This window comes from Thamnophis sirtalis, unplaced genomic scaffold (genome assembly GCF_051295495.1).
Source record: "Thamnophis sirtalis isolate CommonGarterSnake01/CBP01778 unplaced genomic scaffold, rThaSir2_p1.2 scaffold_5, whole genome shotgun sequence".
Classification (NCBI taxonomy): domain Eukaryota; kingdom Metazoa; phylum Chordata; class Lepidosauria; order Squamata; family Natricidae; genus Thamnophis; species Thamnophis sirtalis.
In genome coordinates this window covers 74903363-74926892 of record NW_028261385.1, presented here as the reverse complement: position 1 = coordinate 74926892, position 23530 = coordinate 74903363, and the positions used below count along the sequence as shown (strand labels likewise).

Below are 23530 nucleotides of genomic sequence, written 5' to 3'. Positions count from 1 at the left end.
GTTATCACATGAGTGTCTTTAGGCTACTTTTGCAAGCCAGGGCAAACATTTGCTTCAAATAAGTTTAGTGAAGTGACAATTTTATTTTCAAGATTAGAGTTGATAGCTTCTAAGCAGGGATGGGTTCCTGCCAGTTCTATAGAAGAGGTTCCACAAATCTACAGTGCCGTTTAGAACTGGTTCCAGCTCCCTCCCCCTGCCCACCGCACATCATCAAGATGAAGAACGAAAGGAGGAATTCTGGGAGTTGAAATACACAAGTCTTAAAGCTGTCAAGTTTGAACACACCTGGGGTTTTTTTCTAAAGGTTTGGGGGTGCAAGGGTCTTATAACTTGACAGCTTTAAGACTTGTGTGCTTCAAATGCCAGAGTTTCTGAGCCAACATTTTGGTTGCTAAGCAAGAGCGTTGTTAAGTGAGTTTCACTACATTTTACAATGTAAAATATGCCATGCCCACCCAGTCACATGACTGCCAAGCCACTCCCACTAGGTCACATGTCTGGCAAGCCACTCCCACCCAGTCACATGTCTGGCAAGCCACTCTCACAAAGCAGGCCACACTTACAGAAGAAGTTCTAAAAAAAATTGAAACCCACCACTGCTTCTAGGACAGTAATGACCAACCTTTTTGGCACCAAGTGCCAAAAACACACGGGCACACCTCCATAATGAAATGCATGTATACACACACCTACACGTGCGCACCCTTCCCCACATGTGTCTTGCCCATGTGTTGATGACTCCCATGCATGTGTGCACCCCCCACATGTGTGTGTGTCTCCCACATGCACCCTGCCCTGCCCATGTGCAGCAGAGACCCAAAAATCAGTTGGCGCACATGTGTGGCAGAACTGAGCTGGGGTGACAGCTCATGTGCCCGCAGAGAGAGCTCTTCGTGCCACAGGTTCACCATCACAGTTCTAGGAGTTAACTATGCTGAGCTATAGTTAATGGAATGTAAGGAAGCAACTCAACATTTAAAGTTAGGAATAAGCCATATGGCATTAACATTTACTTTACAGACAATTTTAACTTCCATTTCCTCACTGACTTGTGAATAATGGGGTTGGATAAAATTTGTCCAGTTATAACCAAAGGTCAAAGTTTTGTCTCTATCTCTATGTGAGGATGATATATCAGATAGTGCTTTTTGTTTAGCAGTCTAGCAAGACAAGTATAGATGCACTCTTTGCATTTAAATCATGCCATAAGCCATCATGAAAGCAAACAATACAATTTTTATTCTGTCTCCAGACAAAAGTCAGATTGATCTTACATATTCTAGACTTTTAGCCTGGAATTTTTTTTTTAAAGAAAAGTTTCTTGTCATTTGAAGTAGAATAATAATTTTAACACCAGAAAGAAATGAACTATGCAGAAATCTGAACTGGAAAGGCAAAATGTGATTTGGAGACCATATTTTCCCATGATTGCATAGTTGTCTACAGAGGGCAACTGCGTAAACTAAAAGGAACAGCTGCTTTAAGATGTTTTCGGCAGGTGCTGTGCAGAAAATACGTTGAACATGGAAGATACTCTGATTGTATGTCCAACCTTTTTATTTCAAATTCAGTTTGCCTGCACTTTCTGTCAGTAGCGGTAATGAAGCATATATGCAGAAGAGCCGATTCAAAATAATTTTTGAGACACGCAGTATTGCTTTATAAGTCTCAATTTCTTCTAAAATAAGGGAATCTAGATAAAAAGATTTTAATGGAAGTCATGATGAAAATTCTTACCACAAATATATTGCCTCACTGATGTTATTTAGAAAATTATTATTTCATTAAACAAGTATTTGACAACGCACTGGTATCTGGTCCAAATATTTGAAAAGTATTGTGAAGATATGCAGCTTGTAGATAACTGGGAAAATTGAGAAACCACTCACACTATTACCAGCTATTTTTTCTCAGTTTAATCATATTCTGCTTCTGGTTCCATAGTAACAACAGTTGTGTGATGGGGAATTCATCCCTTTGATGAGGAATTTATCTATCTGCACTGAGGGAGGTGTCAGTGTATTGCATCCTCAGGAACTATGGCTCGGCCCAATAATGTTGGATAATTTCTGAGCAGCCTCCAAACTTTCCTCTATGTATAAAGTAGTTGAGTTTTGGAGATTCTCTGAGGAAGTAGATTTCTAGAGCTTTTTTTAGTTGGATTTCAGCATGGATATATGACTGAGCATGCTTGTGAATGACCTCTGATGAAATTGAAATAGGAGTCCTTGATTTTTTTTTAATGGTTTTCACTATCCTCTGACATACTAGTAGTCCTTGACATACAACCACAACTGAGCCCAGAATTTTGGTCAAAGGTTGTTGCAATTATAAGTCAAGTAAATGTATAATCCAACTCAATTTTTTGACCATTTTATGGTCATTAAGCAAATCATATGATCATTATGTGATTATTAAGCTGAAGCCATCTTCTTCAATGGGCGTTTTAGCCCTACAATGCTAAATACATCACAAAACATGATCATGCTACAGGGACGTGCAGTCAGGGGAGGCAGGGCCTCACCAGTGTCATGAAGAAAAGAAAACAATAATTAAAAGGAAAAAGGCTAAGGTAGCTGCTGACAGAGTCACAGTGGATGACTCTGCTTAGTGCTTAATTGCAGGAAGAGGCGAGAGAACTACGGGCCTCCTTTACTCTAGCTTTATGATCACTTGAGCAGAGTTAAGCAAGGGTTAAAAGGTGAAAAATTCCTTATGCAAATGAGGCACGTGTTCTCTCGTCTACTGTAGAGGGCATTTTTAGAGGCTTTTTAGAGTTCTCTGGGAGCACCTAGCTCAGTCTGACTCAGAGCTCTGGCCTTTCTCTTTTTACATTTTTTTTCTTTTCATGAGGGCAGGCAAAAGCAGAGTTGAAATCCTCTCTGAAACAGCTGGAAAAGGTGTGTGTTTGGGGAGGGGGGAGGAATTCAAAAAGTTTGATTGCATGCATTTTCAAATACACACACACACACACACACACACAAACACACACACACACACACCTGGATAAAAGTATATAAGCCCAGCTTCACTGATTACAAGTTTGAAAAGGCAACGTGGCTTCACCTGCAATCAAAGGCTCGGATCGGAAGGCAGCAGGGGAAGTGGGGTATGGCAGAGGAGCTGCTTTCAAGCCATTGGAAAATATATCCAATCCAACTTCTGTGTTTGTGTTTGTTTGAGAGTGAGTGAGTGAGAGAGGGATCCAACTTCTCTGTGTGCATGTGTCTGTTTGAGAGAGGGGGGAGGGAGGGAGAGAGGGAGGAAGGAGGGGCAGGGAGAAGAAAAAGAATGGGAAAATTTATTTTGCAAGGGGGGAAAATGCTGTCGCTTTAAAACTGAGCATGCCTGGCTGTGGAATTCTGGGAGTTGAAGTCCACAAGTTTAAAAAAATTGCTGCCTCACCAGCCATAAAGCTCACCGCATGTCACTGTCATGCTACAACTGGTTATAAATGTGAGCTGCTTGCCAAATGCCTGAAATTTGTATTTATTTATTATACTTGTAAGCCGCCCTATTCCTGGGGGGACTCAGGGCGGCGATCATGTGATGGTGGGGTGCAGCATAACTCACTTTTTTTGAGTTTGTTGTAACTTGAGGATTGGTGAGACAATTGTGTTGGAAAGGTTCTCCTTTCTCCAGTCCTGGATCCAGTCATTATTAACAAGATGGCAGACATCTAATCTAAAGCTCTTTAAATGGATTCTTCAGGCCTCAATGCTTTTTCTGCTTCTATTGAACTTCAACATAAGCTACTGGTGAGGTCATCCAATAATATGAGGTCAGCAATCATCAGTATGCTAATAATGCTCTTCACTATTGACTAGTCATATACTGTTGTCAAGTTTATGTCATAGTGCTGGGGAACTGTTGTGATCTGGAGAGGGAAGAGGAGACATAGGTTCAACCCTGGCAAGGCAGAGTAGCTGTAAGTTCAAGGTCCGAATATTTGTGGGATTCCAGCTGTAGTTCTGGATGTGTTCCACTTCAGCAGAGAAATCATAAGACACTTTTTAATGCATGGTTATAAGTCATTTTTTTTCAGTGACATTGTAACTTTAAACAGTCACTAAATGAACTGTTGTAAGTCAAGAACTATCTTTAGTTATGGACATACCTCAGTAAACCCAAGCAGCATCTTTATTTCACAAACTTATTGCTAGTTCAGTTCCAGGTGCAATTAAAAAAATACCTGATGGTTATCTATGAAGAATTTCATGAAGACTTAGAATCTGAATAATTGCAGAATCACCTCTGTCCAATTGTTCCTGGTCATTTATAAGATCTCTCATGTACAGCATGCTCCTAATCTCACCAGTAAAATAATGTTATATATTGTGACCCACAACTCATCGAGTCATGCTTCTCTGTCAGTAGAGCCACATTTTTTTAAAAAAAAATGTTCCCAATGTCCAGATGACCCTGAGTCTACTACCTGTTAGAAAAGCCTTAAGGCCCGGCTCTTCTTTCAGTGTTGTGTTGTGATGATGTGTACGGTTGATGGAGTATTAGTGTTCTGATTGTTTATTTATTTATTGTCTTTTCATGGTATGATTGCTTTTATTATCTTCATTTTTTAGTTTATTATTGTTTGCTTAAGTCTTCTTGTCAGCTACTTTGAGTGGCTTGGTGATTGTTTGGCCTTAGAAAATTGAATTAGTAAATCAATGAATAATAAAACAAAGTTGCATGAAGGCATAAAGTGGGCAAATGATAAAATGTGCATGAAGACATTGTGATGCAAATAATATGATTTAAGCAGGCATTGGGAAGACAGTAGATGAGGCCAAAATTTGCATCATGCTGCATATCTAACTGGTTTTGAGTCATCCAAAGGCACCACAGTAGGCTATCGGCTTCAACTTCCTTCATGATCTTCAGACAATATATTATGTTGTTTAGCTGGTAGGTGATCAATTGCAGTGGCAAAACTAAACTGTAGTTTATGTGATAACTTTATGTATGCATTTCATTTTACTGCTTTCATTACCAAGAAAATATATCTTTAAAGTAGTTAGTTCACACAAAAAATATTCAGGGTACTAATTGCATGAGCCTATTATGAGTATTTTTTTTACAAAACTGTTATAAATAGTGGATCTTGGCAGTAATGGTTTCCTCTTAGCTTCACTACTGATTCAAAACCGGGAGCTCGCATGCAGCACTTCTGTGCATGCGCAGAACCTTCAGCGCATGTTCAGAATCTTTTGCGCATGCGCATAGCATCCATGATGGCATCTGGGCAGGTGGGCGAAACCTCCCTCTACTGCTGCTGCCTGTTTGCCCAAACCAGGGAGAACCAGTAGAGTACCACCTATATATATATATATATATATATAAGGTCCAGAGGTGGTACTCTACATATATACATATACATATACATATACATATACATATACATATACATATACATATACATATACATATACATATACATATACACATACACATACACATACACATACACATACACATACACACACACACACACACACACACACACATATATGTGTGTATATATATATATATATATATATATATATATATATATATATATATATATATATATATAAACAGTTGCAGTGTCCAGGGTCATTGTGCTTCTGACAACCATGTGGCTAACTTACCAATTACAGTGATTCACTTAACAACTATAGCAAGAAAGTTGGAGCAAAAATGGAGCAAAAACTCACTTAGCAACAGAAATGTTGGGCTCAATTGTGGTTGTAAATCCAACTATATAACTTTAGCACATTATCAGAATAACAATATATAATATCAAGTAGTAATTTCCAAACATTACTTATATTAGAATTCCTAAGATGATGGTGATATAAGCAGATAGATATCCCAACTCCTATTTTCTTTTCTTTTCTTTTCCGGATTGTGATCCTGGATTAAAAATGTTTGAGTGTGTATTAATGTCTATCTACTCTAAAATCCCTAAACCAGCTGTGCTCTATCAGCTGTTCTCTGTTCATATTTTATCTGAACTTTTTTTGCTTTTTGGGAGGAACTTGCTGCACTTAGTATAGCTAGAAGATAAAAAAATAAGCCAAAAGCAAAAAAAAAAAAAAAAAAGAACTCTCTCTCCCTGGAATGGCAAGGAAGCAAAGCAGAATCATATCTCTTCTATCAGCTAAAAGAATCTAGCATATCTTTGAACTAACAAGTGAGAATTGATGTGCTTTGTTGAAAGTAAGCAGATCTCTTCAAACCAGGAGGAGCAACAGTCTAATAGAACTACGAATGGTTCTGTGGGAAGATGAGAGAAGGAAGAAGGACTCACTGGAAAAGAGCCAAATGCTGGGAAAGATTGAGGACAAAAGTAGAAGGAGACTACAGAGAATGAGGTGGCTGGATGGAGTCACCAATGCAGTAAGCGGGAGCTTAAATTGACTCCAGAGGATGGTAGAGGACAGGAAGGCCCGGAGGAACATTGTCCATGGGGTCACGATGGGTCAGATATGACTTTGCAACTAACAACAATGCAACGTGATCACCATTTGTAACCTTCATAGGCAAAGTCAATGGGAGAAACCAGATTTACTTAACAGCCACACGATTCACTTAAAAAGTGCAGTGATTCACTTAATAACTGTAGCAAAAATGTTATAAAATGGGGCACAACTTAATTTTTCTTGCTAAGCAACAGAAATATTGCACTAAGGTGCTACCTTTGAAAGTACTAGATTAGCAATGGTAGTAAAATAATCTGCTCCCTCAACTGACAATATTAGAAGCATTTTTCTTTATTATGTAACATTAAAAGATTATAATCAAGAACCTATTATATAAAATTTTAAAATATCCATTTCTACTGTTCATACATAAAATAATCAGTGTTAAAAATTTCATGAAGAAGACAAAATGCAGAAACATCAACTTATTGAATCAGATTTTCTATGGCAAATATCCAATATCAAGCCTGAAACAGCATAGATTGCACGATTTTGTGTAGTGGCATCCAAATCGGGCATAGAATAATTAAGAGCAACTGAACCTCCTTAAGAAGGGATAGCTGAAAATGGCTCAAGATTCTTACAGGTGGCAGTACTTTTGGTAAAGTCAAAGACTGCTCCATGATAGCTTCAAGCTTATCAGAATTTACCTGGCTTTAAGCTTTTAGTTTAAAACTCTCAGCTGGAAGCAAAATCTGTAAAGGATGTAATTCTTTAAAGACAAGGCTTGTATAAAATTAATATTGATGAAAAACTGGTTTTATCATTTAAAAACAGAATGAGATGATACAACAGCTAAATTGCAAGAGAATCAATTTCCACATGTATTTGAAGCCAAGAGATACGTATATGGCAATGTTTTATTCTCCCATCTACTATAATCTATCCTGTATGCCATTAACAGATAAGACAATTTGATTAGTTTGTAACATTCTAGTGACCATACTAAGAAAGGAGGAGGAAAGTATTAGACAATAGGACTTTCAGTTTCACCTTATGTATCAGACATCTTAAATTATAAGCTTATGAGTGTTGCGTGTTTTGTCATAAACCTGTACAGATTTTTTTAAAATGCCTCTATTACCAAGACGGTGAAATTTGCAGACTTTGTTGCTTTCAAAGTCAAATACCAATTAATAATATGACTGCAGAAAAAAATTGCAACCAGTTTGCATTCCATTGAAGACCTGTATACTGCACAAACCAGAAAATGGACTGAGAAAATATCTACAAATCTGTCACATCCTGGACATAAACTATTTCAACTTCTCCCCTTTGGACACCACTATACCAAAGCAACTAGACACAAAGATAGTTTCTTCCCCCATGCCATCATGCTCTGCTAAACACCTAACTCCCAGACCACTGACTTATTTAAATCATGATTTAAATCCCTAGTAAAAAGGCATGATTTAAATCATAATTTTTAAAGAGCAACTGTCATTTCTGTCCCACAGGGGCTCCTCCTCTGACCTGTTGTTGACTCACCGACAGTCCCAATATTGCAGAATATATAGCCTCATGCTACATAACTAAGCTCCATTTCATGGTGAATAAACTAAATTATTAATGTATCTTAAATAGAAATTATCTTCAGATAGATTTTACTTCAAAAACATTTTATTTAAATAAATTTTCTATAAATCAAAAAAATCCAATTTAAATCAAAAAATCCAATTTTTATTTTTTTTAAAAAAAAATCATCAATTTTTATCCAACCTTTGGATATTAAGTAGTAGGCTGTTATTCTTGTCATCTTGTCCTCTTTCTCACCTCCTCTTTCTCTCCTATCATCTTTCCTTCTCCTATTGGTATCTTATGATTTATCACTTGTTGTTTGTATCTTATGATTATGATTGTATCTTATGGTCTATAAGTTAACACTCTGTTGTGATATATTCTATGCACAATGAGACCTTATGCAAATTCTTTGTGTGTCCAATCACACTTGGACAATTCTATTCTACCTATTCTATTATATAGAATAGATAATCAGCCATGACATCTTGCCTGGACAAAGAAAAAATATTCCTTCCCCCTCAACAGCTGAGGTAATATGTCCATTCTACACATGGCAGAGCAACTGTCATAAATACATGCCAGTTGCCAAGTGCCTAAATTTGAAACTCTTGATCAAGAGGATACTGCAATGATGAAACATGTGAAAACCACTCATAAGTCACTCTTTTCAATACTGTTGCTACTGAATGTTACTGTTACTAAATGAATGTTATTAATGAAATGTAAATTGAGGACCACCTGTATACAATAAGAAAATATGAGAATTTGTTCTGTTTTGTAGATTGTAAATTTACAAATTTATAAATTTATTGATAGATTGGTTAAATGATAACTTATAGGATAACTCTGTACAATGTTAGAAAGATAAAACTATACAAAACCTATACACAATACAAATAAAATGTTATAAATAGAAACATGGACACTTATCTGTTAGATGCTTAAAAGGCAATGGACAGCTGCATCAGTTATTGGTAAGCTGTTAGTGTAGAAAAATAAAACTGTAAAAAGATGGCACAAGAACTCAAAACTGCTGGTTTCTTGATTTGAGGCTTCATGTAAACTGAAAAATATTTAGCTGTACCTTTCAAACAGAAATGAAAAGCTGACATTGTTTAAAAGGCTATTTCTGGACTGTCAGTCACTTGAAGTTCAGGGAGATGTGCATGTCAATTGTAGACACAGTAATTAGATTGTTATATTGCTATATGCAGTGCAGATTATCAAATTACAGCAATAAATAAGAAAAAATGACAAGAAAGATGACATCCTCAGTCTGCATCAAGCCTATGTACTGTGCATATATCCTTTGTTTCTATCTTTACTGTTTGATGTAATGATGTTGGAGACATTACCATAGTTGAGGTGACATCCATATGGATGAAAAGAGAAAGAGATTTGGGAAACACTAACAAAATTTCATGTGATTATGGTAGGCTCCATTGGATTGGTTATCAAAGAAACTAATGCATATGGTAAATTGATAGCCACAGCAGCTAAAAAGGAACATAATTTTTGTTGTACCAATGTGTGTTTTTTCTTGATTTGTTTGAATTCTGGAGTATAATTGGAAAGGAAGACATTAATGATATACCTGCCTCAATAGAACCTAGGAGACTGACATATAGACACATAAAGATATGCAATGGATTCCTTCCTGATCCAAAAGCAAGAAAATACAGATCTGAAATTGCCTATAGTACAAGTTTTTCAAAAATGCTAGAAACCATGTTCTACATGCTTTCCCTGCCTTAGTGATTTTATCATAATGGGATATAATTTGCAGACTATTTGTGCTTGTATTGAGAAAGGATGGGGTGATGGCTGGGTAATAGACCTATACCCTAATTACAGACTAGTGGATTAATGAAAAGGGGGTTATGAGTTCCCAAGATTTCATTTTATTACAAAGATCACTACAATAGTTTAAACGTAGTGTTTTCATTGTGAAATACAGTTCCACACCATTACAGTCAGCTTGTGTTGTTTGTGTGGCCTAACCTTTGGGTTTTTTTTTATTCCCCCCCCCTCTTGAATAGGAGATTGACTGGCGAGAAAGGGATTGCAAAAAAACAAGCTGTTTGCTCTTGTATACACTGAAGGCAGTGTGATTGTACTAGCAACCCAGAGCTGGGAGCCATTGACCCCCACCCCCCAATACAAAAACTTTACAATACTCTCTCAAAATCTCTTTCTCATCAGTCTCTGCGCTACACGGTAGGGGAAGACAAAAAAAAACCAAACAATTCTTTAGACAACCTAAATCTTTATCCCTTGTTGCCCCACCATCTACCCAATAGAGCAAAGAGAGTTGATAGTGATTGCAGATCCAGGGTTGGGAGCCAGGGTGCGCTATGCCAACAAACCTGAAGAGTTTTGTCTTTTTTCGGCTGAAAAGTGCAGTTGTGGTTACATGATTTCTCATTTAACAACTCTTTCACTTAGCAGCAGAATTGCTACTCCCAATTAAGGTCATTAAGTAAGGACTACCTATACTGTGAGGGACACGATGGCTCAGTAGCTAACATGCTGAGCTTGTCGATCAGAAGGTTGGCAGTTCAGCAATTCAAATCCCTAGTGCCGTGTAATGGAATGAATTCCCGTTACTTGTCCCAGCTTCTGCCAACCTAGCAGTTGGAAGATTTGGAAGATTTAGCTACACATCATATTAAGCTGGAATTTCGCTGTCAGATAATAGAATGTAAAAGTATATGAATGGTTCTGTTCTCACAGATACATTTCTGCTCATTTTCTCATTCTATAATCTTCCATGTAATTTTGAGATATATTATAGTACAGTGATGGTGAATCTTTTGGGCACCAAGTGCCAAAAAAGAGGCTTGCCAACATGTGCACTTGTCTGGGACAGAGGAGGAGCTGCCTAGGGGGGCATGCACACGCCAGAAAATACACTTCTGGTTTCTGGCAGGTGCATGCATGCTGGCCAGCTAAATGTCCAGTTACTGGCATGCATGCGCATGATGATCAGCTGACCGGTGCACATTCTCACACTGGAAAACAGAAGACCAGCTCTTCCAGTTTCAGGCACTGCTGCACGAATGAAGGCCAGCTGATCGTTGCACACACATGCACACCAGAAACCCGGAAGAGGAACAGGTGATGCCACATGTGCCAGGCAACATGGCTCTGCATGCCATGTTGGGCACACATGCCATAGGTTCACCATCATGGTTCTAGTATGTTGGTAGCTTCTGAAAAGCATCTTCAAGTTACTAGGAAAACAGGTTGTAGAGAAAAAAAAATCACTTTTGCTCAATAAATATATGTTGATTCTACATATAGAAATTTGGTATGTTTAAATATTTGGGGAGGAAAGGGGGCTAATGCTAATTGATTGTAAAAGGTATATGTTGAAAGTCAGAAGTCAAACTTAACACATATATCCTATGTTCTCCAAGTAGTTATTCTAAAAACAAGAATGTTTGACTTCCAACATATAATTTTAATTCATTTATGGGTGAGACATCATGTTTCATCTTTTGTTATTGTATCTATTCTCCATAGATGAGCAGCATATAAATTTAATAAATAAACCCACAGGAAAAAGAACATACATAAAGCACCAAGACAGGCAGCGTCTTGGAACACTCTATTTATATTACTGTTCTGTATAATTAGAGATATGGTTGAGTTTATTTCAAGTTTGTATGAAAATTGTAGTTATCTTTTCCTCTTTACAAGTTACCTAAGCATAATTTTACTTTAGCATACATGTATATTAATAATTTTGTTTTTTGCTAATCACTTCAATAGTAGGAAAATAAAACTATGCTGTGAAAATGGTTATGTAAAAGAACTTATTAAATTTGAAACCCCATTATTTTGGATTTTAAAAGATCATTATCACTGGATTAAGAAAATAACATATAACTACTGAATGTTAACTATTTTATTAACTGCATTGTTTATACATTTTAAAGAAATGTTTTTATGAAATGAAACTCCTAAAATTACACTTTAAAATCTTAACGGAATAAGCTGGATCATAAAATCAACATGTTGAAGTCTCTTGAAATAACTGAAAGGACAATAAACTGTGAGAATAAATGTTAGCTTTAGGCCATTAATATTGTAGATAGGTATTCCATAATAATGTGATTTTCTAGAGTAAAGAATAAAATATTCATGGATTTATTATACCTTGTTTTACTTTTGATGCAGTTATGCAGGTCCACTAGTGTATGCTTTTAAAACCATGTTTAAATACCATGTTTCCCTAAAAATATGACCTGTCCTGAAACTAACGCCTTGCCACATTTTTTGCGTGGGCAAAAATATAAGCCCACCCACGAAAATAAGCCCCCTTGACAACCCCCTTCTGGCCTGGCAGAGCACCGCTCACTGACCTAGCGGTATCCCGAAGGGGCCAAGGCGTGTGGGGAAGGTGCTCATGTTGCTTGGCGCCTTCAGGATACCACTAGGTTGGGGAATGGCGTTCTGCCTGGCCAGAGGGGGGAAGTTGCCGGGCAGCAGCTCCCTTGTGAACTGGCTCCCAAAGAGCCGGGAACAGCCTCAGGGGAGAATCAGCTATGAGGTGACCATGCTCATGAGAAACTGCCCACCAAACCCTCTCTCCAGCTGGGCAGAGTGCCATTCACTGACCTAAAGGGTATCCCTGAGGCACCAAGGCACACAGTGCTCTTGCCCGCTCCCCAGTTCCCACGGCTTGGCACATTTGGGATACCCAATAGGTCAGTGCATGGAGCTCTGGCCAGCTGGAGAGGGGGGGTTGCATGACTACCTGTTGCGCCCCCCCCCCACACTCCGAGCATAACTTCTTCTCCGGCTTCCAAACTTCAAAACTTGGCTGCCGAGTCTTTCAGCAGCAGCCACTCTAGGAGTGCGCTCTATGGTTGTGGGCTGGCTGCTGGAAGACTCTCTGTCTGGAAGACTCTCTGTATGGCAGCTGGCCCACAACATAGAGTGCATTCCCAGAGCGGCCACTGCTGGAAGACTTGGCAGCTGAGTTTTGGAGTTTGGAAGCTGGAGAAGAAGTTATGCTCAGAGCACGGCAGGAACAGAACATGCACTCATGCAACCTCCCCTCTCCAGCAGCCAGAGCTCCATGCACTGACTTAGGGGGTATCCTGAATGTGCCAAACCGTGGGATCTGGGGAGTAGCCAGAGAGCCACATGTCTTAGCACCTTAGGGATACCCCCTAGGTCAGTCAATGGCGCTGTGCCCAGCTGGAGAAAGGGTTTGCCGGGCGGTTGCTCATGAGCATGGTCACCTCATAGCTGATTCGCCCTTGAGGATGTGCCTGGCTCTTCGGGAGCCAGTTCGCAAGGGAGCAGCTGCTCGGCAACCCCAAAACAATAAGCCATCCCCCTATAATAAGCCCAAGGCCATGTTTCGTGGGGCAAAAGAAAATAAGAACCTGTCTTATTTTGGGGAAAACACGGTATTGTGTTCTACCATAATTGAACTATGTATCTCATTTGGCAAAGAAATATATAATTATTCCTATGGTACACCAAATTGCATTCATGTTACATGTTTTTGTGAGATAACTAAAGAAATACAAAAATACTTTTTCAGATGGCATTTTCTTCTGAATCTATATTTTGCCTTTGAGCATTATTTTATTTCTTAAATTGTCCTGCTAAAATGGTTGCATTAGAAAAATATAAACCCATTCTCTTCTGGCATTTTAAATAATTAACCAGTAGTATCACCTAATCAGGATATGCATTAATATCTAAATTCCATCATCTTGATTGTGAATGCACATTATCTAATCAGTTGTAATACTGAAGTGGTTCATTGCATATCTCTGCCCTGATCTTTCTCCATATTAAAAAAAATCAACATTTGCAAAAATAATTACCATGGGGTAACATAGTTAGCATATTATAGGCAAACACATTCACAAAGAAAATAACATATTCTGAGCAGTAAAATAATAATAATGATGATGATGATGATGATGATGCTAAACTTTTGAAAATTGCAGTCCATTCCATGCCACCAATTTAATATTAATATATAGATCTGAATATATCTATCCTCAATTTTCAAGTTTTTCATTTCACCATTTTCCCCCCAAAAAGCTGGTTATCTGGATATTTTTTTTAAATCCCATGTATCAAATAACAGATTTCTTGCTGCTGTATATAGTTCTAAAGATTATTGAAACAAAGAGCTATTATTTTGTAGGTCAATCAGAAATAAATATAATAATTTTGCTCATGCTATCTGAGGTTAACTAGCTGGTGAGTTTCTCAGGGGCAAAATGATGGAAATCTGACAAAGTGGTAGGATGAAACAGAAGCTAATAACAATGTTTATGGTCTTGTACCTGCAGTGATCTTGAGCTAATACCAAGTGTTTGCTGTGAGAAGTCAAAGGGTGTGAAGTATTTCCTTTCCTTTCACTTAATTCAGTGATCCAGAACAGTATATAAACTGCTTTCAGAATGGTATATAAAGCAAAAATAGCAACACATATTTTTCCACACCTAAATAATAAATTGATAGCAAATAAAGAGAGTCAGAAAACAGGTTAGGGTATGAAATAGTTGTTTTAAGTTTCGTATTGAATCTGTTTTGGACTTAAGGGTGATAGAGAACAAAAATCCTTTCTTTGGAGGAGATTATTATGATCAAAGAGCATTATAAAAAGCTAAAAGTGCATGAAAAAGCAAATAGTAAAACTAAAGCTAATATGTATACTATGAAGCACAAGCATGTCATTGGAAACTGCTCTAGAGGATATAAAATGCAGATCATGAGCCATATACATAGCTGTCCACAAGAAAGCACAAATGACAGAACTTGCAACAGTACAAGTTACATGACGAATATACATTTGTCTGATTTTAGGAGGCAAGAAGAAGCTGCGATTTATGTTGAGACATTATGTTGCATATATTATTTTCACATTGGCACAGTAGATTCCTGTGATCACAAACCACCAAAATGTCTGCTTTTTATGCTATAATTATTATGCATATGTGATGTATATACTATCTGTATGATATATACTAGTCAATATTCCCCCATTAACTGTCTGAAATGTTTCATTTGACACAATTATACCATGGACATACAGTAATTTGGGAATAAATATGCTTTATTCACTTCAAACAATTTTAGCACTCACAGATGTTGCTATTTCTAATAGAAATAGATTTGTATCCATCTATTTTATTGCATAGAAACTGTCCGTTTGTCCAAAACTTGATGACAGAATATAGCAAAGATAACCTTGGAAAATGAATGAGCTGATATTACAGGTCCTATATTAAAAGTATCTGAATAGCTGTATATGTGATGCATTTTTAATGAAAAATATATTAAAACATGGTTAGGATTTTGTGTGTTTGTGTGTCTATCTGAAGCACTAGAGAAGCAGTTACTACCTTAAAGGGGAGATTTTTTCCTGCTTTGAGTGAGTAACATCATTTAAAAAGAGGTGATTTTAGTGCTTCAGTACTATTGTAGCCTCTCCAATGTCCCATTGCTCCCCAATAAAATATCCGTGCAACCTTATGCAGTTTATTTAGCAGTTAAACTTTAATAAACTGACATTACCAATTTGATCATGAAATTTGGCTTGAATAATTATTTAAATTCTATATAAGCAAAGCTAGTATTAATCACTAATTTTAAATAATGAAGTTTGGAGGACAGAATATTTAACCCTAAAGTTATGCACAGCATGTTATTTTACCATATCTAGCTATAAAAAAAAGTGTAGACAGAATTAGGAATTTCAATTCATTGAAATGTAGCTGCCATGAGGTAAAGTTAAATACAAGTGTCAGCTGAGCTGTAACATATAACTTTTCAAATTGTTACACCCCAAGTCAATTACTCTTGAAGTGAAGATTCTATTAATAGATAAATAAGATAATTGTGTCAAGATACTGTTTTGAGGAACAAGCTTACTTGCTTGTCTTGTAAAATATTAAAAACCAGAGATTTGATCAAGTGAACGTATATTTCTAACTAGTTTATTTTCTTAATACTTTCCTGTATGATTTGGCATTATAGGTTTGCATTAAAGTTTCAGCCCATGAATGTTTTTGATTAACATATATGGGTTATTGTTTTTTAATGTCCTCATGTCACTGGATTTTAGAGAATACAATCCAATCTTATCTTAGAGTGCTTTACCTTCCTACAAGAATGAGGCTATCACATTCCAGGTTTGAAGATTCCTGCCAAGAAAGAGACCGTCAAAGACTTAAGTGGTCTCTCTTTATACCTGTTGTCACTGATACTATTTCAAAGTTAAGGAGTGTCTTTTTCTCAAGGTGAATTGGGTTGAATATGAGAAAAGATCATTGTACTCTACTCAGCTTTCTCACCAAGGACAAAGGAGAACAAAGTATATCTCAAGTGCATTACTATTGTGATTGAAATAAATGCTTGCTTAATACTGCACTACATATTCAGTCATGACATGGGAATATGAGGCTATGTTTAGCATACATCTAAATGAAAACAGTGCATACTACTCTCCAAAACTTTTTGTTAATCTTCTGGTAAGACCCCCAACACTATTGTCTGCATGCCATTCAGTCTCCACCCCCTGAGCCTCATCTTGCTTATTTCCTAACAATCCAGATCTGGAATGTTCACAGCACTAGCTAGCAAAATGCACTTTTCCATAAGTACAACACTATATCCATGCTTTAGCTGCCATTAGCAAAGTGTCTGTAATGTAGTCATTTAGTGTACATTGACACACCTTTTCTTGAATGGACTAGAATTGTGCTAGCAGCCATCTGCATGGCTTCCGCTTCTCAAACAACCTCCTTCCTTCTCCTACTCTTCTATGTTTCATTGAATCTTCCATCAATACCCCAAAATATATAGATTTAGCTGATAGAATATCTGGGTATTTTGATGATTAAATAAACATGTATTTCAGTTAATAGCATATTTTAAAATTAGTCAAATTACCTCTCTTTTATTTCAACCAACATTTATGTTGATCTCTAAAATTCAGTTAATACACTCCCACATGAAACATACTGCCACATCTTACTCTGTCAGAGGCAGCAAATTTTACAGGTAGAATTTAGTTGCTTCATTTGAAGTTTTCTGTGGTCAGAAACCACAGTTAATGGAAAAATAATAGATTTTTTGCTGGATGTGTTTCCCTTGTTATCTGAATTATAGGTCACATTTCTAATAATATTTCACAGATTAGGTTGTAAAATTACTAGTGACACTTTACAATTGGGTTGTAAAATTATTATTGTGTTGTGTTTCTGCACATATACACCGCATATACACCTCTACATACACATACACCATGACAATTTAAGAACCACTAGTTGGATTAAATTGTAAAAACATAAAACATGCTTTATATCACACATTTTTCGGTGGTCTTTTGATAATGAAGAGAATAATTCATCCTGAAATTTGGCAATGTGGTATTGCAGAATTTTTTCAATAAAAATATAATAAAGCTGTCTTGTTATTTTCTAATATAATTGTCTGGTATAAAAACTACCATAAAAACTCTTTGACAATAATAAAATCATATGGAATAAGTGCCAGAACAGAATAAAAAAATTAGCAACAAAGCATAATTCATACTATAATTATTTATGAATGCTGAGAAACTGTGATGTGGTCAGGCCTCCTGACCATCATAAACTCATTTTAAAGTGTACATTTTGTGTAAGTCTTCCTCAACACAAGGACATAATATCTCTGTTTTCCTGACAATGTGTGATAAAGGTATGAAAGTCATGCCTGATTTAAAATATTGATGAAGGACTAGCTAATTGAGTACAAGTGAATATTAAAATGAAAATTGGAGAAAGATGTGCTTAAAATCTTGATGATTATATTAATGTGCATGCTAATGAAGAAGGAAAAATATTTGTCATTTGGTGTAGAAATGTAAAGCTGTTATTATATTGATTAATAATACTTTTATCTTTTTAAAAGAGGTTGTTGCACAATAATTGCTGATTGATGTGATTTTTCATGTTATCTGATATGCTGTTAAACGTTGTGCCATCAAATTGGAAAAGTTTTATAGAAATAATTAATACATTTAAAGTAGAACAGAAAGCAATTAATGCCATATAAACTTATGCCCACTGAGATAAGTGGTGCTGTTACAAATTTCATTATTTCTTCCTATCTTATTTTATGCTGAATTCTAGGTTTTATTGCCAAATACCTGACAGACAGATTGGAAACAAGCCGCAACTGTCAAAGTATAACAACTCTGACTATTTCAATCTGTTACATTATAATGTTCCTCTTGGAAATATAATGAGGAGTGTGTACTCAGACAGAATCTTTGCATAAGACGGATGGATTGAATTTAATTGTCCTTATTAAAAATAAGAAAGGGAATTTCTTTTTCATTCTTTACCCTAGTCATATGCAAGACGTATTATCTTGGTTTGTGAATGTTTATAAGAAAATGGGAGCTCAAGTGTATTCTTGGTAAATGAAATAGGAAAAGGAAAGGTCATGCAAATACCTTAGAGTGCTACTTCAGCATGGCATAAGTCATATATTATCAGTAATTCCCAAGGTGAAAACTTCACATCTTATAAATTGTTATAAAATGTAGGATTCTTTGGCAAGAGCCAATACAAAATGGCATAAGAATATCAGCTTGCATATTGGTAAAGATAAGTAAACTCACACTTATAAAAGATGGAAATACCATTCTGCTATAGAAATAGACACGAGTCATATTGTCAGTGGTTCCATAGCCCTAAGTGGGAAGGATGTTATCAAGAAATGCAAGCATTGGTCTGCTCTCCCAAGGTATCACTTTTAACTTTTTCAAATGCATGTGAAAGCTTTTCTAGAACCATGTGAATCACTCATACCATTTTCTAGTTAAAGAAATTATGTGTTGATGCTGGAAAAATTGTAACAAATTATCTTCATTCCTTAAAAGTGACATGTCAATACTAGTCATATTTAATAAAATAAGTCCACGGTAGTTATTGAACTTTTCTCCTGTTATCCTTTGGTTTTGGAGAAAAATCAGTGTGTTTGAAATAAAAATAAATAAGGCCTTCATAATCAATGAGAAATTACTGAATGTAATTTATAAATTATAATAGCAACATTTATGCACATCTGAATACTAATTTTTATTTTTTTCTTATTCTGGTCGCATTTTGTTAAATTAGATAAAGCACTAGATTACTCATTAATGTTATACTCTTGGAAGAGCTCTGGCTTTATGTACATAAGTCAGCAGCCCTACATATGGTCTTCAAATTACATAAGATTTTGAAAGTAGAAATAATTTGAAAAGCATATCATGAGCTACAATTGATATTTACTATAGTTTGCTGGGGAATTTAAATGGTAGAAACAAGTTTTCTGATAAAGTCATAGGATTATAGTTTATGAAATTAAAGTTACAGTTTTTTAAATGATCGTTTGGAAACTGCAATTGTGGTAAAACAGTTGTACTAATAAGGAGTCCAAGAGGTTAGGATAATCTGACTAAATAGATTAGATTCAAATTTATATGAAAATAACCAAATACTTCTGTATTTCAGAATAAAAAATGCACCTTTCCCTACCTAAAAGAGTGTGGAAATGTTGGTGCGTCTTATACTTCTCCAACCCTCCAGAAGCATTCTGCAGGCTTCAGCAGGGCTGGGAGGCAAGGAAAATCTCCCCATTTTGGTGAAAAATTGGAACGTTTTTGCCTTACCCCAGCCCTGCTGAAGCCTGCAGAGTGCTCCTGAGGGTTGGGGAAGACAAAAACTTTCTTTTTCTTTACCTCTTCGAAATCTTAGTGCGTCTTATACAACGGTGTGTCTTATAGTCCAAAAAATACTGTAATTGATAAAACAAAGATTTTTATCAGAGGAATGGAAAGAATTTTGTTTAAATAAAGCATCTTATACAGATACTGCTCAACTTATGAAGTAAATGGTCATTTAATGACTGTTTGAAGTTAGCAATAGCAATAGCAGTTAGACTTATATACCACTTCATAGGGCTTTCAGCCCTCTAAGCGGTTTACAGAGTCAGCATATTGACCCCAACAACAATCCGGATCCTCATTTTACCCACCTCGGAAGGATGGAAGGCTGAGTCAACCCTGAGCCGGTGAGATTTGAACAGCCGAACTGCAGAACTGCAGTCAGCTGAAGTAGCCTGCAGTGCTGCATTTAACCACTGCGCCACCTCGGCTCTCTAATTATAAGTTATATGGCATTGAAAATTTTACAATGGAATTTCTGGCTGTTGTAAAACATCTTTCTATTGCCCCTTGTCATGTGATGAGGATATGACTGCTTGGCAACCTGTTCACAATTAACAACTGGTTACCAGGTGGCCTATGATCATGTGGTCACCATTTGCAATCTTCTCTGCTGAAGTGTCCTGAAAGTCAGTGGAGAAAGCAGTAGGGAAGGTTGCAAGCTGCTGCTGCCTGCTGAGAGGACTTCCTCTCATCTTTGAGGGGCTGCCTGCCAAGGAGAACTCAACCTCTATGACTGGGATACAAATGTAGCTTACATCCAAAAGAGCTGAATTCAGTGGGGGTGCAGAAGCAGAGGTCAGATCCCAAACATCTGTTCTGTTCCCAGTGTCTGCCAGAACAGTTCCCTTCCACACACAGAGCTGCAGGCAGCTCTTTCAATTTCACAACCCAGTAGAACACTTAATGACCACAACCAGAAGTGCCACGATTGTAGTCATTGAACATGTGAATGTCTATATTAATGATTATGATCACTCAATGACTTATGGAATGATACCAGTTGTGGGTATAAGTCAAAAATTACCTTTACAGACTTTATTACACATAGGTTTCACTAAATTTAGGAAATTTGTCTTCCTCTAAAGGTCACATAGCTTTGTTTCTTTAAGAGCTTATGAAAAACCAAATTATTTTGATCTATGCAGCAAAAATCTTCATAGGTTTTGAGTTGGGCACAGAGCTTCCATTTCCCCACTGTTTTCACCTGCCAGTGGAAGTTATAATTTATATCTTTAAATCAACAACAATATCCTTGTAGGATACAAACTCTGAAAACTTTTAACTTCCTTCCCTTGGACATTCTGCAAATAAATCAGGATCCTATCAGATTAGGAAGAATAGAATTAGTGCTGAAATTATTTTGATTCATGGTTTAGTGTATCCCTACCACCCTATAAGGAAAAAAACCCTGAAAATTTGATTAAAAATAGGCCTGAAATACACAGAATCTGAAATGCATCTATAAAAGAGATGAGGTTCATAATAAAAATTATATAAACTATATTCTATTTTCTTTCCAGAGGATCAAATTCCACGTGGTTTTCCCACCATTGATATGGGACCACAGTTAAAAGTGGTTGAGCGCACTCGAACAGCCACTATGTTATGTGCAGCCAGCGGCAATCCTGATCCAGAAATAACATGGTTCAAAGATTTTTTACCTGTAGATACAAGCAACAACAATGGGCGCATTAAGCAATTACGATCAGGTAAGGTATTGTTACTGTTTTCAGTAATGCCTTAAATAATTCTTTCCTAGATTTTATTTTTGTTGTTTCTGTTCTTTTTCCTTATTTGTGTGTTTGTTTTATTTTTTTGGGTTGTGATTTATTCCCTTCTCTTTTTTATGTTGTTGAGCGTGTGTTGTCCATGTCTGTGTTGTAGCCATAGTCTGTTCCCAGAATTTCCATAGTCTGTTTCCAGAATGTTTTGCAGCTTCTGTTTATTCCACATTGCTCACTGCTGTGACTGTAGTTTCAATTTTTTGTTGTTTTATTTACTGCTTTTCAGCAGTATTTGACAGATCCATTTTCTCTTCTACCTTTATCTCTCATTATTATTATTATTATTATTATTATTATTATTATTATTATTATTATTATTATTATTATTAGCATTGGACTTCAGGATATGCAAGGAGTACCAATGATTATCCTCATTCAACACAAATTTGTCATTTTTGATGTTTAAAATATTATATAACAATTGTGTTTTGTGAATTGTTTTCAACATTTGAAATTCACCAAAGATTAGCCAGTTGGGACATATCTTCCTACCATTCACTGATACATGAAACACATTACTTTTTTCTTGTATACTATTTTTAACCAACATTTTTTTAAAAAACAAAGTGCCGCTACAACGATAATAACTATCCTTGGGATATACTTTTGAAAGGAGAGATTATTATTGTTATGATTATGATGATGATGATTACTATGAATTGGCTAAGAGTTTTCTGATGTATCTAGCCACAGTAGTGATTCTGGAACTTCCTTAGTATTTCAGTATCTGGATCTACAGAAGCCTGCTTTTCGTGTAGAGTCCAGCTTTAGCAGCTCTTTTTCTTTCCCTGTTTCCCTACCAGATGGAATCCCTCATCATCCTCATGCAGCTTCATAATAATATAACTAATGTTTTATAAGTTGTATGCTTTTCCCCATATAAAATATATCATATAAGGGATGGGAAATGTAACAAGCTGCTTACTTCAGAAATAATAATGCTATAAAATCAGGTGATTCCCAGAACGTTTACCTTTCTGATCTGTCCTGTGATGATGTTAAGACGTCTTGTTACGAACTTCTATGCTTGTTATCAGCAGAATTGTGTAGAGTAAACCTCTTTTAATGTAAAACTAGTGATTTTCACCTGTAACATAGATTCTTTAATATATAAAGCGTTAACTTGAAAGATTTTGTACCAAATTATAAGGAATATAATAATATTTTTATGCTGTCTCTCTTCTCTCCGTATTTAAATCTCCAGAATCTATTGGTAAGTGCTTAGTTCTGAAGCGCACTTCACCCCCACTAATTTTCATATGCAGAATACTATAATTATGGTATTATAATGCTTATTATTACTCTTAAAATGCATGGCATGCATTTTACTAACAGGGTAGTCACCAGACATGTGATAGTAGTGCACACACAATCCTTCACAGAAATGTTGTTGTATAGAAACTCACAGTGAGAAAGAACAAAACACAAATGTCACATAGCTATAGCAGACTAAGTGAAAAAAGAATCCAAAATAAACTCAGTGTTTATTTTTATATAGTCTTTAGTATAAACTCTTCCCCCAACTTTCTGTTTCTGTTTTTCTCTCTGTTTCTCCAGTATCTCTTTCTCTTTTTCTTCCCAGTTTCACTTCCTAAACTGTTGTTATTAACTGTAGAATTATAAAGATTTTTTTAGGCTTTCAGACATATATGAGATATTTTATTCCTCAATAATCCCAAGTATAAGTGTAAGTTTTGTATGAATGAAGGAACTCCCCTGCCCCTGTCACCTCACCCCACTTCCAAAGATGATGGCTTCCCCATTTTGGTATACTATTTCTAATAATCTAATTATTATGCCTAAATATATTCCTGTTTTGACAGTATAAAACAAGATTCCTTTAAGTCCTTATTTAATTCTGTAACTCTAATTTGATTCTTCTTCCAAAGCCCTAGCCTCCTTCTTCTCGTACTAATGCTTCTTCTTTCTAATCTTATTTGCATTCATATTATCTACCCAGGTGGTACACCAATAAGAGGTAAGATTGCTGAACTAACGTTCACAGAATGATCTTATTCTTT

At 36.2% G+C, this 23530-nt stretch overlaps 1 protein-coding gene across 17 annotated transcripts in view; it reads left to right on the top strand.

Annotated features, from left to right (window-relative positions):
* Positions 1 to 23530, top strand: part of PTPRD (protein tyrosine phosphatase receptor type D) — a 1257980-nt gene that overhangs the window by 1085778 nt on the left and 148672 nt on the right. For 12 of the 17 annotated variants that reach the window (XM_087716067.1, XM_087716066.1, XM_087716063.1 and 9 more), the window contains 2 exons: positions 21246 to 21434; positions 23470 to 23487. In XM_087716067.1, the coding sequence (XP_087572193.1) occupies positions 21246 to 21434; positions 23470 to 23487 (207 nt within the window). The remainder of the gene's footprint in view (positions 1 to 21245; positions 21435 to 23469; positions 23488 to 23530) is intronic. The other 5 variants (XM_087716068.1, XM_087716065.1, XM_087716064.1 and 2 more) reach the window with 1 other exon arrangement.